At 30.7% G+C, this 18,858-nt stretch overlaps 2 protein-coding genes across 4 annotated transcripts; one reads left to right on the top strand and one right to left on the bottom strand.

Annotated features, from left to right (window-relative positions):
• The first annotated feature begins 484 nt into the window (after positions 1–484).
• LOC113866580 (annexin A13-like) lies at positions 485–1,855 on the top strand. The gene is made up of 4 exons (XM_027501402.1): positions 485–988; positions 1,075–1,293; positions 1,432–1,521; positions 1,649–1,855. The coding sequence occupies exons 1-4, from the start codon at positions 485–487 to the stop codon at positions 1,853–1,855; spliced, it is 1,020 nt and encodes a 339-aa protein (XP_027357203.1).
• Positions 1,856–4,385: 2,530 nt separating this feature from the next.
• LOC113867684 (double-stranded RNA-binding protein 1-like) lies at positions 4,386–13,732 on the bottom strand. Of its 3 annotated transcripts, XM_027503112.1 has the most exons (8): positions 13,305–13,732; positions 11,779–11,925; positions 9,208–9,443; positions 8,864–9,089; positions 6,632–6,805; positions 5,459–5,625; positions 5,259–5,339; positions 4,386–4,661 (listed from the first exon to the last, which is right to left on the bottom strand). In XM_027503112.1, exons 1-7 carry the CDS (start codon positions 13,627–13,629, stop codon positions 5,286–5,288), a joined length of 1,329 nt encoding a protein of 442 aa, XP_027358913.1. In that variant the 5' UTR covers positions 13,630–13,732; the 3' UTR covers positions 4,386–4,661; positions 5,259–5,285. The 3 variants fall into 3 exon arrangements, 2 of the variants coding, with proteins under 2 accessions (XP_027358913.1, XP_027358912.1); XR_003505184.1 differs by having other exon boundaries at positions 4,506–4,661; positions 5,259–5,625; positions 13,305–13,676; XM_027503111.1 differs by lacking the exon at positions 4,386–4,661 and having other exon boundaries at positions 4,838–5,625; positions 13,305–13,695.
• Positions 13,733–18,858: the final 5,126 nt, after the last annotated feature.

Here is an 18,858-nt window from a genome sequence, read left to right as displayed (position 1 = left end):
TGGACACGTCGTAACTTTGACACGTGTCAAACATTGATTGGTGGGGATCATGCTCTAACCAATACAAAAAATTCTCCTTAGAAAGAGGATGTTGCTGAGTGAATAGGATTATTATTGAAAGAGAACTCACAGGTTAGTTGGTGCTGAGAAAGGAGTACTGAAAAAGTGGGTGAAAAAGGAGAGATGGTGGACTCATAGTCTACTTGGACACCAATGGCAATTTCAGCTACAAAACAAACTTCACATGGCACGCATATACAAAGTACAACCTGCGTTACACATCACTATCAACAACTCAATGCTGAGAAACTTCACTTCTCTTAACTTTTTGAACTTTAAAGCTCCCACCCTATGACAATTAGTGAGTGATGAGTCCACCATTTACCATTTTTCTAACCCTTGAATGCACCCCAGAAATTAAATTAAAAATAAAGTTGGATTCCTATCTTACCCTTCAAGTAATTGTTGCATAAATACATGTGCCATGTGTGGTGAAACTATCTACTTGAACCAAAGCAACCATTTCATTGTTTTCCACACATGTTACCCACATTCTTTTCTTACCATGACAAGCCATAATTTTGAACTTGATTGCAAGAAAATTCATGATTCTTTGGGGGCTTTAAGCCAGTTGATTCAATCTCTGGCTTGCCTAACTCAACTTGAAAGGCAACAACTAAGGGAGACCTACAAGGCAGTGTATGGAGAAGACTTGATAAGTCATCTTCAAAGATATGAAGATGTGTTTTCTTCTACCATGAAGTGTTCTGCTTTATCCTTGTGGATGCTTGACCCACATGAAAGGGATGCTATTGTGGCTAGGGAAGCTCTTCAGCAAGATGAGACCAATTTCAAGGCTCTTGTGGAAATTTTTGTGGGTAGAAAATCAAGTCATGTTCTTCTCATCACACAGGCCTACCACAACAGATTTAGAAGGCTATTGGACCAAGATATTATAAATTTGGACCCACCACATCCATTTCAAAAGGTGAGAATTTTTTTAGAAATTCTCAAATGGCTCATGGAAGTTGTCAATTGTTGGTAAATTTAAGAAATTGGGTTTTGGTTTTGCAGATTCTTGTGGCATTGGCTGCATCACATAAAGCTCACCAAGCAGATGTCAACCATCATATATCTAAGTGTGATGCTATAAGGCTCTATGAAACTGGGGAAGGAAACTTAGGAGCTGTAGATGAAGCTGTTGTGCTAGAAATTTTAAGCAAGAGGAGTATTCCCCAACTGAACCTTACATTTTTGAGTTATAAACACATTTATGGGCATGACTACACAAAGGTATCAATAAAAGAAAATGCTACTAGTCCTCTCCCTCTCTCTCTCTCTCTCTCTCTCTCTCTTACCTTATTCAATGTATTGCCATTAATTGATTGATTTTGAATGTGTTGTGTGTCTTCAATGCTGTCTGTGTTTTAGTCTATCAAGAGGGGAAAATATGGCCAATTTGGTAAAGCTCTAATGGTGGTTGTGAAATGCATTTGTAATCCAGCACAGTACTATGCAAAGGTAACCATTTTTATCTTTGTTTTTCCTCCAAAAAAAACCCAAAAACTTGTTTCAAATCCTCAATAAACATATAGTTTATGAAGGGATTGATTATTTGGAAAGTTACAACTTGGTTTAATAATGGCAGGCATTGTATACAAGCATAAAAGGGGAGAAAAGGGACATAGGATCTTTGGTAAGAGCATTGGTAAGCAGGGCTGAGGTAGACATGAATGATATTAGAAGGGTTTTCAAGGAAAAGTATGAGAAGGAACTTGCTGATGTTATATGTGAAGGCATTCCACCAGGGGACTACAGAGACTTTCTAGTTGCCTTGGCTACAAGATCTAAGTAGTAGTTGCATGATTTCATCTTTATTGCAACAAAACTTATTAAGAACAGTATATAATTCAGATTAGCTTTTTGAGTTTCTTTTGAGTGACATGAATTGAAAACTTGTTTAGTTTAATACAACTAGTAGTGTACAGTTATATAATGTGACAATTTACAAAATGATGTCTCTTTCTATGAAGCAAAGCAATTTTTTTGCCATCTCTAAAGTACTCTTTTTGTAAACCAAATAGCAACTTTTATTCTCATATCTTTTTTGGCTGCTGCTTTATACTACAAATCTAGACTTGATTTGGAAACATATGAAATGTATGGTCGCTGATTTGGGGTCTACTTGTTAATGCCTTAGCAGAAGAAAAATTAAATTATTTTCTCAGTCTGAATCTTCATTTTTTGAACGTGAAGACATCTTTTATTAACTTTATTTGAAACACGTGACTTTATTATTTTTTAACATATGTTTTTATTTTTTAAAAATTTTTAATTATTAATTTTTTTTCTTTTATTTACAATTTCATTTTTAATCAAAATTTGACTTAAATTTATTTTAAATTTTATATTCTAACTTTTTATCTAAAACTCCAATCATTTGTATTCTTAATATTCTTTTCAATTTTCTAAATTTACTCCTTTTTCTAAATCTAAGTTATTTACATTATTTATTTTATATTTTAATGTGTATTTTATAATTTTAAAATTTTCTTAAATAAAAAATATATTTATACAATGGATGAGATATTTATTAGTAATAATAAAAAGGATACTAAGTTTATAGCAAAAAAAAAGGATGCAAATTTGTTGTAAATTTTGTCAAATTAAACGTTAAATATTTTATAACATCAACTCTCGGAGAATTATCATTGTACTTTATATAATAGCAACTAAAACCTTAACTGTTGAGTATCTTTTTCCAACGAGAAGTATTGTTATAATTTTAAAAAAATTTGTAAATTTTTTAGGTGAGATAAAGGGGATTTTCTGTGTTCTTTAAAAAAATAAAATTACTGTATATTCTACTTTGAACTTAAGACAGAATAAAGGTCATTTTAGTTTTCATAAGTTATATTTTAACACAGTGACGAAAAGTTGAAACAATCCAATAAAGTTAAATTTTAACTATAATTTTTTAAAATACTGTTTATGTTTTTTTTTTTAATAAAAATGAGAATTTCAGCTCATATAAAAGTTTATATTTAAGTTTGTCACAAATTATCGAGTTAAAACGCTAAACAATAACATAAAAGCACTTAAAAGAAACATCTTTTTGTTCTTAGAATAAACATGTTTGCACAATTTTTTTATCCTTTGTCCCTTATAATTTTTTGCATTATTTGTGTTTTAAAATGCAAAACACTTTCACTTCTTCAACCAAAAGCACTTTGAACCACATAGCTCCATAAATGCACAAAGAAAATTGAGATGGAACAATACTTATTTCATAAGTTAAAAATAATTTATTTTTTAAATTTTTAAAAAATATAAATTATTTTTAACTTATAAAAAATATTTTATTAATTTTTTATATTAATTTTTCTCCTATAAAAATTTATCTAGCAATTTATTCAAATTGGTCATATTTTATTGTTGTTAGTGAATCAAACAAAACACTATCTCGTTTGGATAAATGACTCAATATAGTGTGCTTTATTAAGCTTATATTGTTACCAATAAAAAGAGATATCAGATGTGGTGTGATCGTTTCCATAGAAAAATATATTTAACAGACTTTTAGTAATTTTTTAATTTAAAATGATTAATCATAAAATAAATATCTTTTAAAATTTATTTTAACATTTAAAAAAAGAATAATAATTATTTTTACAATATTTTCTTATAAAGTTTCCTTTTATTATATGAAGTTAGAATTAAATGCATTTTATGCTAGACAGTTAATACATATATATTTTCATAACTACTTATCCAATAAAGTATTAAGAGGATTAGTAAAAATATGTAATAGATGATTAGACGGATATGATATTATTTAAAAAAAATAAAAAATCTAATCACAATATTTTAAAAAATATATTGAAAAAGTAATTTGGTCTTTCAAGATCATTTCAATTTGAAGCAATCCCCCTCCGCAATAAAAAATGAAAAAGAAAATGTCAACAACCATTTAATTTTAAAGAAACAAAAGAAAATAAAAAACAGTTAAAAATTATTAAGAACTATGGAAGTTTTCTTTAGGCAGAATAACTACATAATTTTTGGATTACAATAAAAATTAACCTTAATGATATCTGAATCTTCAATCTCTTTGTCCAATTCTTTTCACATTATTCCTCTTATGTGTTCTTCAAGTCTTTTCTTCCAGCTTGATCATCGTTGGTGTTTTTCTTTTTAAGTTTTCAATGGAAAGTTGCTGTATGAGTTTAATTATATGTTTTATATTTGGTTTTTTCATTTTTTATTACAAAATAGTCCTTTCTGTTTAGTTTTTTTTTTTCATTCAGTCCATCCAATTTCTATTAGAGACAGAAAGGATCAACCAAAACTGTTAGGAAGTTATGTGGCTCAGGGACAACTAATTAGCAGCAATAGGAATCAGATGAAATTAATAAGTAATTGGAATCAAGTGAAATTAATTGGAAGCAAAGAGGGATGTGGCAAATCTAATTGGAGGCAACAAGGATAAAGCGAAATTCGTTGCAGAGATCGAAGATTAGGCAGTATTAAAATAAGTTTTTAAAGTAAGGATATTAGGAACAAACAATTATAATTCATTCCGCTCCACTCATTATCACATTCCCACTTCATTCCATTCCATTCCATTCTCCTTTGTCTCTTTCCATCAACCCAAACATAGCCTAAAAAAAAAAGTAAGATGAGATAAAAAAAAAATGGAAGAATAATGTATATTCTTATTAATTGATTTGTACTTACTAGAGGCTAATCACACCAATATATACAAAGCAAAATGAAATAGGATAATAAAGAAACTATTTCTAGAGAAAAATCTAAAATATTCTAAAACACTCTTAAGAAAAATCAAGATACTAAATGATCTTTTTCACATATTATAACAATTTAATTCACCAATCCGAGTTTCCATCAGAATTAGTTTATAAATTGACTTTTCAATGCACCCAAAACCAAAGGAGAAAATAGTCTTGCTGAGGAAATGGATTTAGCTGCTTGTGCTTAGCCGTGCGGAAATCAAACTAGGAAGTGTCAAACTAGGAAGTGTACACTTTTGCTGAGTATCCCTTTTTGAAAAGAATGTAAGATAATTTGTCATTTTACATTTGTTGTCATTGAACACAAAGAAATTCCCTTAGTTATCAACATGTTTATATTCTTAAATGTTCTCCAACATAATCTCAGCAGAGAAAAGTTACTAAACTATCATCAGTTGATTTTTTAGTCAATGGTTATTGTTCCGTCCTTTATCATTTAGGGCGTACCTTGTATTTTAGAGGAACCAGATCCTTCTACATTAGCCCATTTGATAGAGATGCAAAACAGGACACAGGACACAGGCGAGCCTGCAACACCAATTATCTTAATGAGAATATTTGTAAGCAACCCACTTGTCATCACTAATCGGCATTAAAGTACCACCATCTTCAATTTCCATGTTTGTCTTGCGTGAGTAAACAACAACCTTTTTTCTTTGCGATGTGGAGTCCACCGCAGTTGAAGATGCACCATTGCCTGTGTCAGAAACCACTTTGGTGCTGTCTGAAAGAAAAGGTGCAGACTTGTCATTTGACAAGGAAGAACCCTCCGTGCATCCAGTTGCATTTCCATATGAAGAAAATCCTTCCTTAGCTGTAACAATAACAGGATTTCAAGATAAAATCACAGTATGTTGTGTTCTGAACATAATGTTAGTGAGACATGAATTTCTAAATGCATTGCAGAATGCAGACTAACAATATTTGAAAGACATCTCAGTCTCACTTTGGAGACCAATGGCATTTAAAGTTGACAGTTTAACATTATTTACTGGAATAACACATCACATGTTTTTTGTTAACGAGCTAATAGGTGGCACAAGGCACAAAAAAATAATGCATTATATTTTCCTATTTGATCTTTTACTGCTCTGAGTCCACAAAACAAACAAACTAGAAATAGATAAAGGCCGTGCTATACCATTTTTATAGATGAAAAACATTAGAGGTGTTTCAAATTGTTACATGAGATACAGAAGAATAAGAAGATAAATGCCAAACAAATTTAGTACATAATAATTATCTCAAATTCTTAGTGCTTACATATTTTAGAGATTTTCCTCATATCATATGCTTATGAAACTAGTTCAAGCTAACTTATCAAACTTGCACCATATTGTAAACTCTTGGTCAGACCTACAGCTTCAACTGGTTTAATAGGAACTTGCCATTATACTGATACAGTTTACAACCTTAAACCAGTATATAGGTTTACTGCAAGCCAACCCAATACTGGTCAATGATGTATTGATTATCTTAATTTTAAGTGGTAATACCTTTATACATGCCATGTCATCTACCAATTTATATCTGAAGGGAGTTGGACTACCGTAAACTGGATTTGGTTAACCTACAAATTTATTGCTGGGCTAACAAAGTTAGCTAATGGGGAGAGTATGCAGTATAGCTTTTGCAAACTGTGTACCTCCTTTGAATCTTAATTATTTTTAGCAACTAAGTGTATAATCTCTGATTATCTGTTCATTAGGGTATTACTATTGACAGTAGATAATCTACACGAGGCAGACTAGAGATGAAATCTACACAGTTGTTTCAGAAAGGGAAAAGGGCAAGAAGTGATAAGGGCTTTGAGGGCTTACGTCTATCTTTGTTTTGTTGATTCTCGGTGACAAATCCAAGGCTTACAAGTGAATTTGGATTAGTATTGTGCGGCAGATCAGCTGCAGCCTTTGACTCTGAGTGGTCAGATGAGAACTCAGGAGCTTGTCCTTCATGAGTTGGAAAAGGAAAATAAGAGCTCTGATCTAACTTGCCTGTACCAAAAAAGAAAAAAAACAAGAAAGCAAAACAGAAGCACAATGACAAGCACCTTTTAGTAGATAGGAGATACCAGGCTTTAACACCTTAATAACAATCATAAATTCACAATAATAGTGATAAAAGAAAAAGTAGAAGTCAATGTAATCCAAAAGTATATCTTGATTGATTTTTACTCAAATTCCTAATTTAAATATTGTTGTTGGTAATTTCCTATTTATTAGTATTTTTAAGTTTATAACTAATATCAAGATATGTGAAAGATACAATAGATTTGAAAGATATGTGAGAGAGATGTTTTAAATGGGAAAATTAGGCAAGTCATTAAGAGTAAATATAGTCAAGCAAATTCCTGTGCGTTATAAATACTTTGTATTGGGGGCATAGTAGTTAATCGAGTGCAATAGAGCCACTATAGCAGTTTTGCATCACATTGCAGCCGCCAGCTACTTCAACAAGACATGTTGCAGAGTAATTTGTGTTGCACTCAAAGTAGCACTAATTGCAGGAAATTGTGGCCATCTCAGCCACTATTCTGTCATGTTTGAAAACCCCAACTCTGGCCTTGGAACCTAGCCATTTTGTGATGTTTTAGGAAATCTTGGAATTTTGGTCCCTTTTTCATTTAATCAGAACAGAAACCTTATTTTCCCCTTCTCAACATTGTACAACCAACAGTGACCAACCTAGCTCCTCTCTCTGACAAAGAACAATCTTTCTCTGATTACATTTCTGGGATCACACATCATTTTCCAGCTATTTCCAGGCAAACTCATCACTGTTCTGGCAAACCCATGACCTGTACAGCAATGATTTCATCCACACAGCCACAGGGAGCAACACCAAGTACCGACCCGCCTCTGTATCATTTTCTTCTTATTTGACTCCTTGACGTTTGTAGTAATTGACATTAGTTTAGTTCTCAAATTCTGACTTTTGAAACTCTCATTGTACTCAAAGTTATCTACTCTCTTTAAAGTTTCTTCTATTCAAAATGAAATAAATCATCACTAGAGTCCACAATCTGTCTCACTGGTAATAGGAAACATGGAAAGGACACAAAGTATAACAGTTGGAGATAAAGAATGGAATGCATAGTATAGAAAACAAGTAAATATTCTATTTTGGAATATCACAGTACAATTAAGTAGCTAACACATTAAATAATGGACAATAACATACTTTTAATTTGTCATAGAATTAACCCAATCATTGTATCATAGTGATACAGTTAATCACCCAAAAAAAGGAGGAGCAAATAACAAATAGTATCTAAAATGTATCTCTCTTGAACAGAAATGGTAATGGGGTCTAAACACAGAAACGAAGGTGAACATAAAACAGAAAAACAATACAAGATAATGTCTCATTCTCTTGCCCAAGTCTCAGGCTGAATTCTTACTATAACTCTTCTCTTCCTGCTCATGTTTCCTTCTCTCACTTATAACCAACTTCCCATTCCATGAACCCCTTATGAGTGCCCAATTTCTTGCCTACTCAGCATAATAACTCCTCCAAATCCTTCACCATGTGTCACCTTGTTACCTCTCCTGGAATATACCTTTCAAATTGTGGCATCTTGGTTTACCTGCTGATCCAATATCTCATCTTATTTCTAGTGTTAGTAGGCTCAAGGGTCTCATCACAGCCATATGTCTGTTTAGCTATATTAAGTTTATAATACTACCCCAGCAGAACAAGAAGATACCAAGCCAACAGAAGTTATGATTTATGCACACTTAATAGCAAAATAAAGGGGAGAAAAAAAAAAGTCTGATGAACTCCCCTCCATTAGCCTACATAATATGTGTTATATTACATTGTTCTATCATAAAGAATAAAATCAATAGTTAAAGTGTGTATTGAAATACAAATTAAATACTGTACTCCATAACTATATATTAAAGGCAATTTTCAAGAAACTTATGCCCCAGAACACAAGGACTAAGCTCATTCCTAATGAGTTTTAACTCAGCACCCAAGGCAATAGACGTCTAATATTGGGATACCCATCTTTATGGATGTATGTTACAATCTAGCATATAAAAAAATACCTTTGCGCTCTTTCAAAGCCATATAAGCAGCCTTGGCTGCACTCATCTCTGCTTGCTTCTTGGATTTAGCTTCTTGCCCAGTAAAAAGCTCCCCTTCCACCTCCACTTGTGACACAAATATTGGCATATGAGCTTCACCATATTTACTTGAACTATAAATAGGTAAACCAAATCCTTCCTTTTGAACCAATTCTTGTAAAAGATTTTTGTACAACCCAGTACGATCCTGAAATTTTTGGAGAATCTCATGGATATAAAGAGCACCAGAAAAATAAAACATCTAAGAAACTAAGGATTATAGAATAAGAAAGTTATCTAATTAGCTACAAGTGATCGGGACTAGCCTCTTGAACTCCATCCGGTGATAAAAACAATAAAGCAACTTCAGCTGCTGCATGCTCAGCATGCTTCAATGAAGAATAGAACTTATCACTCTCATATGTCTGTCCATCAACAGTGACTCTGCACTTGAAACGCATGGCATGAGGAGGACCCTCCCACTCAGAAGAATACACAGGAAGATTTAGATTTCTCTTCTGAGCATAGCTTTGCAGCTGGTTCTTGTACAAATGTGACATATCTATGACAAAATTGATTGTCAAAAAGTCATAAGTAATATTATCACAGGATGGGTCATCATTAATAAAAGAACACAATCATATCTATTCTTCTCTATAAATAATGAACACTCCTCTACAGCTATTAATTACCAAAAAAAAAAAAAATTAATTCATAATTCAAAAAATCTAAATTAGGAATTCTAAATATATACAATTAAAAGGCTAATTCTATTCATAATTAATACAACATATAATAGAAAATAAGAATAATAACAGATTCTCTGACTAACATTTCCCCCCCCCCAACCACCCCACACAAAAAAAAAATTGACGTTATTGATCAAGAAGCATCAATTAGTTTATGAGAAACTAGTGACAGGGATAAGGAATGGCATTGGTAAAGATAGTTGCAAGCTGAAGTTATAAGGTGACATGAGTAAGAGAGATATCACGGTCATTGAGAGCCTCACAAATGGGATGACAGTTCACCTCAATATGTTTAGTACACTCATGAAAACCGGATTGACAACAATTGGAGTGGCACTAGTTTTATCAGCAGAAAGAGGTGTGCTGCCATTCTAAGGAATTCCAAGTTCAGTTAACAAATAATATAAGCATAGAAAATAATATAAATAAAGAAATTAACCTCTAAATCACATAATTTAATCAAACATAAAAGTCATAGACTTAAGATCCAATACAACACATAATTACTCAAACTAGCATGTTTTGCAAGTCTATTAAACTCATTCCTAGCAGTCTTGGAATTGGAAGCCATGAGCCCAAACACAATAGGACGGAAGACAAAGAGAGGACGAACAAAGGTGGCAGAAGAGAAGAGAGCAGCAAGAACAGTAGACCAACAAAGGTCGCAGTCTTGCAGAACAGGTAGAATAACCAAATTGCAGAAGAGAAGAGAGCAGGAATAGCACCTAGGTTGCAGAAGAGAAGGGAGCAGCAACATCACCTAGGTTGCAAAACAGAGGACGATTCGCAGCAGAACAGCGGACAAACAGCAAGCACCGATGAAAAGAAAAATCATGACCTAGGTTGAAGAAGAGTTGTCACATGAGAATAAGGGTTCAAATGTGGAAAACCCAAGAAATCATTGCCCAGGAAATGGGTTATTAGGAAACGGGTTGTGAAAACCCGACCCAAAAACCTCCACTGTCCACTCAAACCCGAAAAGCTGAGATGAGAAGATTGGATAAAAGGAGAAAGATTGCGATCCAAAATGATCCTAACAGGTTTTGATCTTCGTTACAATCATGATTGCAGGGAGGGTAAGAGATTGCACGATCTTGGGATTAAGATTGCGATCAGAGTGTACACATTTGCAGTCGATGGGTTTAAATTCAAAGTGGACACAAAAGAATATCCCAAGCATGATTCTATTGAAGGACCTGTAACTTCGTCTTGTATTGCTTTTATCCAAAGCGAGTCCTTAACAGCCTACGAATGACATATAGGAAGAGAAGGGACTATTGGAGTTGGGTCAGGTGATAGTTTAGCGTTGAGAAGGGGGAGAAACAAGCGACCGTCCAACATAACCATGTCCTAGTTCAAAATTTTGATTTGATTGATCAACCCGTCTTGCACCTGCCTAACCCACATTTTAAAGAGTTAAACAGGACGGGTTAAATGGATTGATGGGTTTAAAACGCTCAACCTGCCCTGCCCAAAAATGACAAGTTAAGCGAATCAACCTCACAAGTTGAACCCCCTTTGCCAACCCTATAGACAAATACATATATACACATACAAAGTCACACACACATACTAAAGTCCTGATTATCTTGTGTGTGTGTACAAGATGGCACACAACCATTTTACCAATTGTGAAAATGGACATTGAGTAGCTACACATTTAAATACAAAATAATTCAAAAAGGAAAGTATAAACAAAAATTAGGCCCTTGTTGTTTCTAATGTCCCAGCATGGTCTCTGTTGGCAGCAACAGTCACTGGGATGAAGGTAAAAAGTTCCTACAGCACATTCTAGATAGGGAAAAAAAGATAAAACTAAAGGGGATTAGAGGAGAGAGAGGGGGATCCTAGGTGTTATGCTAAGGAATACAGATACCACAATGCACAATTACCTTTTTCTATAATTGAAATTGCAGAAAGAACATTGCCTTCTAGTAAGAGGAAAATGCATCTGATTTTAGATCACACAAATCAGATTAAATATAATTCATGTTCCCTCAGCAGCACCTCTCACACCAAAAAGAATTCCCTCTCTCTAACGAAAGAAAGATCCTTAACCTACACAGTTGGATCTACTTATGACACATAATCATATTAAAGCATTAAGCATTAAATTAATCAAACAAAAAGAAAGAGAAATCAAATCACTTTTATGATCTTTCGCTGTCATTGTATCTCTAACCACAGTTACAGGGCTATTGATTGGAGAAGTTTGGCACCCTTCTTCTAATCTTGGTTGCAACACTCTGTTTGTCCGAAGTATGTTATCAACATCAAAGCTGGGACCAGATGAACCTGCAGGTCCAATGCGAGTTAACATGAATCTTTTGTAAATATAACATCTGGAATAGTCTCAGAAAATCAAGGCACTGTTTTTTTCTGGATCGACTCATATAGTATACAAGTATGCCAGGAAGAAGATGAAAAGTCCCTATAATTGATCAATGAATAAGGAAAACATCAAAATTCTAGTGTTTCAGAATTAGATCATATTCTACTTTGAATGATAAATTTTGTAGAGAACTTTAATGCATATGAAAGCATAAACCTAATTAACAGTGTAACAGCACCCAATTTGTAGCCTTATTAAATTTGCAACAAACAAAATAAAAGTATTCACAACAAGAAATGAAGAAAGTAAGAGTTGCATAAAATTATTCAAGGATATCATTGTGTGAAATGAAATAAATCAATTTATGTCACATTATAATTCACCCAAAGCTGTATAAAAAGTTCAGTATGACATGCTAATCCCTTCTGGTGCAACTCAGCATTCATTGGAAATAACAACAAAAAGAGAAATATAATTGATTGATTGAATCTCAACTATCAAAACAGCTATGGATTTCACTCCACCACTGACACATTTAAAATTTCAGATTCAGCATGTTGTTTTCATGGTCATTACTTATTACCATGCCAGGAGAACGTAGTCAAATTTAAACCACACACTGCTGGCAGTCCTAGAAATTAAACTAAGAAACCTCACTTAAATGGTTTAGCCCAAGACTTCCAACGTTAAAAAAAAATAAATCAATATCAGCTTAAAATTCAAAATTTCTCCTTCACAAAATCAAAATAAAATCCCAGAACAAACTTCTCAACAACACAGCAATTTCATAACTGCATATCCACACAATTACCTCCAAACCCTACAAAACAACCAAACCAACACACAAAAGGACAACATTCAAAAATCAGGGATTGTTTACATTGAGAAAATTTTTATTATTATTTTTATTATTTCTTATACAAATTCTTAAAAACAGAGAAAAAAATAAGTGAAAGTTTTGTAAGTAAAAGTGAAAACTAAAACTAAAAACAGAAGAGTAAACTCTCACACCAGCCCTCTAAATTATACAAGTCAAACATTTAATCATTGAAATTTCAAATTTTTTTCAACTTTTTAAAAATTTTCCCACTTTAATCCTTTTTCACCTTATTTTTTTATTCGTTTTGTTAAAAAAAAAAAAACTAAACTAAACACGACTTTGCAATATCTGAACTAACTAAAAAACAGAAATTCTCGAACCAAACATGCCTAGGCTTCGACAAAGCGAGGAAGAAGAGAAGTTAAATTTTCATTGAAACAATGAATCCAAAGTGGTAATAAATTAACAAAACACACACGCAGTGGCAGCGAATTAAAAAAAAAAAAAGCACGTGGGAGGTACCAGGAGATGATTCGCAAAGAGAAGGTTGAGGAAAAGAAGAGAAACCAGAGATAGAGAGAGAGTGTTGGGGAAAAGAGCATGGCGATAACGGTGACGGTGACGGTGACGGTGACGGAGATACGAAATGGAGGAAGGCTTGCATGGCGGCGTCGTTTTGTGCTTGTTTGGCGGTGCGTGCGGCGGTAGGGGAACGGAAGGGGATGGCGTTAACGATGACGGTGGAAGTGAAGCGAGGGTTGTGATCTGGGCCTTCTCTGGTGGTTTCGTATTCCGGTATGCGCCATGACCTTCTCTGACACAGCTCTTGAATCTTCGTTTTGTACATTTCTTCCCTCTTTCCTAATCATTCATTCACTCTATTCTTTTCCCTTCTATCTCCCCATGCCAGATTCTCTCACTCTTTTCCTTCTGTGCTCGTTATAATCTGCAAGTGAGCATCACTCGAGTTATAGTTATGTTATAAATCAATTAATTTCATTTATTTTTTACTCAGTTTTAAAAATAACTTGTTTTAATTTAATTTGATAAATTGGTTAATTAGATCAAAATATAATAATAAAAGCAGATAATTGGAAGAATCATGAAAAGGAAATCTATACAATTCTATAATATTTAGTAGTTAGTATTATTAACTTAATATTGAGTATTAATCTATTGTCGAATAATAAATTTAATAACAACGAAAATAATTTAATAAAATATATATTTAATATAACAATTTTTGTTAATATTTATTTTTTTTCAATTTTTATAGACTCTTCTGGGTGTGTTTTTCCTTCTTAATAAAAGAAGTAGATTATTGTATAAATTATTGTAAGATAGCTTTTGTGAAAATATAATATCATTAATGAGTGAAGTAAAGGACGAATTTTTGCATAGTTCGAATCAGGTTCCAACCAATGCGCTGACACCTGTTAAACTTGGTGATGTGTCAAGTATCATAACCACTACGATCCTACACCGTACATAAAATTTTTAAAATAAAAGAAGTAACCTGAGTACTGACAAAAGTAATAGAAAGCCCTTAAAATTTAAAAAGAAAGCTGTAACGTTTTATTTATAATTTAAATATTTTTTATTAAATATATAATTTTTAATAAAACTTGATTGAAATCGTAAAGAATTTAGATAATTCTAAAAAATTATATATATATATATATATATAAATTTAAATTGATAAAAGTTAACAAATTTTAAAATTATATATAAACAAAAATATATTTTCATAATTAAAATAAAAGTTAAAATTTTATAATATTATAAATAATTCAAAATTTATGATAAGTCTTTAATTAAGTCTTTTTTTACAGCTCATATATTTATATTTAATTTTTATTTTAATTGAGTTTTACACTGATTTATATGTTATATGTGTAATTTGGTATGAAGAAGTTACAAGTGGATTTTAAGTGCCTTTTGAGCCTAAATTAATTAAAGATCAGAGCTTTGCAACAGTCATTACCCCAGACTCTTTTAACGAGACCTTACACGGTCGTACTCATCTGCGAGAAGTTTAATTATAAAGTCTATAGTTAAGACTATTATTTATGAATTTATGAAATTTTGATATTTAAATCTATATTTGATTTCTGTTTGTGATTAACTTTTATCTTATTGCGCATAATTATAATTCTAATTAATTGTATGGTTAGGCGATCATACATCGATTAGTTAATGAATCTATAGGATAAAATGAGACAAAAGATTAGGTTTAATTATAAAGTCTATAGTTAGGACTATTATTCATGAATTTATGAAATTTTGATGTTTAAATCTATATTTGATTTCTGTTTGTGATTAACTTTTATCCTATTGCGCATAATTATAATTCTAATTAATTGTATGGTTAGGCGATCATACATCGATTAGTTAATGAATCTGTAGGATAAAATGAGACAAAAGATTAGGTGGACCAAACCAATCTTTCTCTTCCAATCGTTATTAAATTAACAAGTTCATAGGTGTTTTATGCTTTCTTTAATTAATGTCTTGCATGATCATTGGGGATATTAATTTAGAGAAAAAAATATTAGTATTACATGATCATTGAGTATTAATAATATTAGTAATACAACAATTGTTATTACAAGAAAATTAAATTTAGAGTTAAACAAAAAAATAACATAAAGAATTGAATGAGAATATTCATATGCCCTAGGTTCTTCTCCTATAAGTTCAACTAAGACGTGTGTTGTGTTATTTGCTTTTATTCATAATTAATTTTATAATTAAATTCTAGTTCTTACTTAATTTCACATCTTTTAGATTCAAACAATTGAATTAAAAAAATTTTAATAATTAGAAATCAATCCTTGTGGTACAATATTTCAGAAACTTATTTTAGAATCTTTTATTACTTCTCGACGAGTACATTTACTCTTTGAACACCATACTACAAATAAAATTTTCTTTCAATTAATTAAATTTCTAATTAAAAATGGATATAAATTACAACTTAAAGTAATTAACTACTAAGTATTACACAAACACTTTAAATCATCATTTATAATAAAGTTTATCCAAATATTCTAAAATCAACATTTGAAATAATTACATATTGTTGTTAGCTCTGAATGAAAACTTAATTAACATTATTACATTCTTTAAAATAAACTAAATCTTAATAGAGCGCTTTTTTTCCTTACAATCCACTTTGAGTATGATTCTAGAACAAATTTATCTTTTATTTTTCATTACCTGAATATGATTATAAGGGTCAGTATCTTCCACCTTACTAAATTCTCATTTTATAAAACAATCAAAGTAATGCAAAAAATATTTTCTAATATATTATGCATCAAAAACAAAATCAATTCATTTTTTTTTTGTAATTCTAACAAGATAGAAATCATCCATACACATTATTGCTATTCTAATCAAATACAAAACATTTAATCCTCATGTTCATGCCACTTTATTTATTTCAATTCTGAAATATTCACCAATGAACAATACTTTAGGTATTTATGGACCCCTACATCGTTGTCAACATACTCTTTCTAGTTATGCAGGACTTATGCCAATATAAATAATCGCCGGTTAACTACCATAGACGAAGACATTCATAGGAAATATATAGTTAAGAGTATAGTAAAAAAATGAGTGAGAGACTTGTGAATACTTTGTTACCAATTGTGTACAGATAAACTATTAGTATTCATCACCTTTATTTCCCTCAAAATTTTCAAATCGTCTCTGGACTTTATACCCCTAGTATATCTCTAAACTATCTATATAGAAACTCAACAATGACACACTAAAATAATGCTATTTACACTAATCAATATTATCCTAATCAGGGGCGGCCTAAAGCCCAAGCAAGTAAGGCAAGGGCTTTAGGCCCCCAAATTTATTATTTTTTTGTTTTAATATACTTTTAAAAAAATTAAATTTAAAAATAGCTTTTAATTTAAATATTTTAAGTAATTATTAACTTTTCATTAATATTATAAATAACATTTAATGAGTCGTAACTCTTAACCAATAGATAATAAACGGTTATTTATTTATTTTTTTAAATAATTGAATAGCAAAGAAAAAAAATTAAACATTTTTTTAACTTTTTATTTAATTGCTACTTCTTTCTTTCTCTAGCTACTTTCTTCTTCTTCTCTTCTTGTTCAATTTTGCTTCAATTTGTATTTTTTTACTAACAACAACCTTGGGATAGAAGTGGAGGAAGAAGTAAAGTCTTCTATTTTTCTAACGCAGAAGCATTGGTACGAAGCCTTCTATTTTCCCAACGCAGAGGCATTGGTACAAGCGTCTTCCCTTCACTACTCAGCCTCCATTACCCACACCTACCGAACAATATTTCGCGATTTCTTTGCAAAGTTGTCACTTTTGAAGACGTAGAGATTGCAAGTGTCAAGTTTATTTTCTTGACAATAAGGTTTTATTGTTTTTATTTGGCTTATTTTATATATTTATATTTCATACTTTTTTTACTAGAATATTTCATACTTTATATATTATAATTTTTAAATTCATATAAAAATATATAAATGTCAACTAGAAAAGGTATGAAGATATTTTTGGCTTTTTATTTAGTGTTAAAAATTAAAGTCACTAGATAATATAATTTTGAAAGAAAAACTTCTAAACCTTGAAAAATCTTTGAAACATGATAATTTCTTGGATATTAATGGATTAGATTTATTTTCAGAATTAAATATCTTAAAAGAAATTATAAAATTGGAAAATGATAAACCAATTGACATTCTCAATTATATAAAAAGAATAGATTCTTTTCCAAATACATTATAGCTTACAGAATAATGTTAACAATTCTGATATTAGTTGCTTTAGCTGAAAGAAGTTTTTCAAAATTAAAATCAATAAAAACTTACTTAAGTTTAATAATGTCTCAATAAAGATTAAACAGATTAGCCTTATTATCTATTGAAAAATATATTAAATGAAATTAATTACGACAATTTTATAAATAATTTTGCATCACAAAAAGTTCAAAAAATAAATTTTAAATAAAATTATAATAATTTAAAAAAATTATTTTATGAATAAAAAAAGCCTTATTTTTTTAATTTGCCTTAGGCCCTAAAAGCTCTTGAGCCGCACCTGATCCTAATACATGTGTTATAATCACATTAATCAATATGTTACAACATATATGTTATAATCTCATTTGTTGATATATTACAACACATATTAAAATCATACCAATCGATATTTTTATAACACGTGTATTAGTAACTTCTTTTCTTTTACTTACATTTTTTTCAGCAATTCACAAACGTTCACACCAATTCTTTCTATCACTTTTTTTTTTTAACATCATTTCTCATAATTCATTTAAATAAATTATGTCTAAGTTCACACCCATTCAGACTGACTCCAAATCATACATTTATAATAAAATACCCTTCATCATTCAATGATAGCCAAACTATTTGCATCAATCTTATACAAAATTAAACTTCTCATTTTAACTTATATTTATAAAACATGAATCACATAATCATTCAGTCCAATACAATGCACCAAAGATTGGATGTCTTCGGACTCAAACCAATCGTATATTTTAGAAATATCTAGCTAGAGATCACACTCTCTCAGTTTTAATAAGAAAATCATCTAACCTAAAGTTTAACATTTTTTATTTTTTTTTCATCATCCAACATGTATATTATTCAAAATAATAATTTACAATATTAACAATACATGTATATAAATATAATGAGTAATATGCCTATGAAAAATTCTTAGAACTTTTTCTTACTCATAAATTTTACTAAAAAACTATAGTTTTATTCGATTCTTAAACAAACCAAAGCTTTTTCATATTAAAACTTCATTTCTAACATTTCAGTTTTAAGAAAACTTTATGAATTTGTTATTTAAACAAAATAGTTAGGTCTTTCAAATATTATATATATATATATATATATATATATATATATATATAATAGGGTTTAGGATCAATTCCTTTTACTTGGAAGTAGGTCTTTGAGACTAAGTTTTTCGAGAGATCTAGAGGAAAACTCAATGTTTTAATAGGAGACATTATCCAAAAACTAAAGTTCTTCCTAATAGC

Source organism: Abrus precatorius, unplaced genomic scaffold, assembly GCF_003935025.1.
Source record: "Abrus precatorius isolate BTA unplaced genomic scaffold, Abrus_2018 Scaffold5, whole genome shotgun sequence".
Lineage (NCBI taxonomy): Eukaryota > Viridiplantae > Streptophyta > Magnoliopsida > Fabales > Fabaceae > Abrus > Abrus precatorius.
This window is presented reverse-complemented; position numbering and strand designations above follow the sequence as displayed.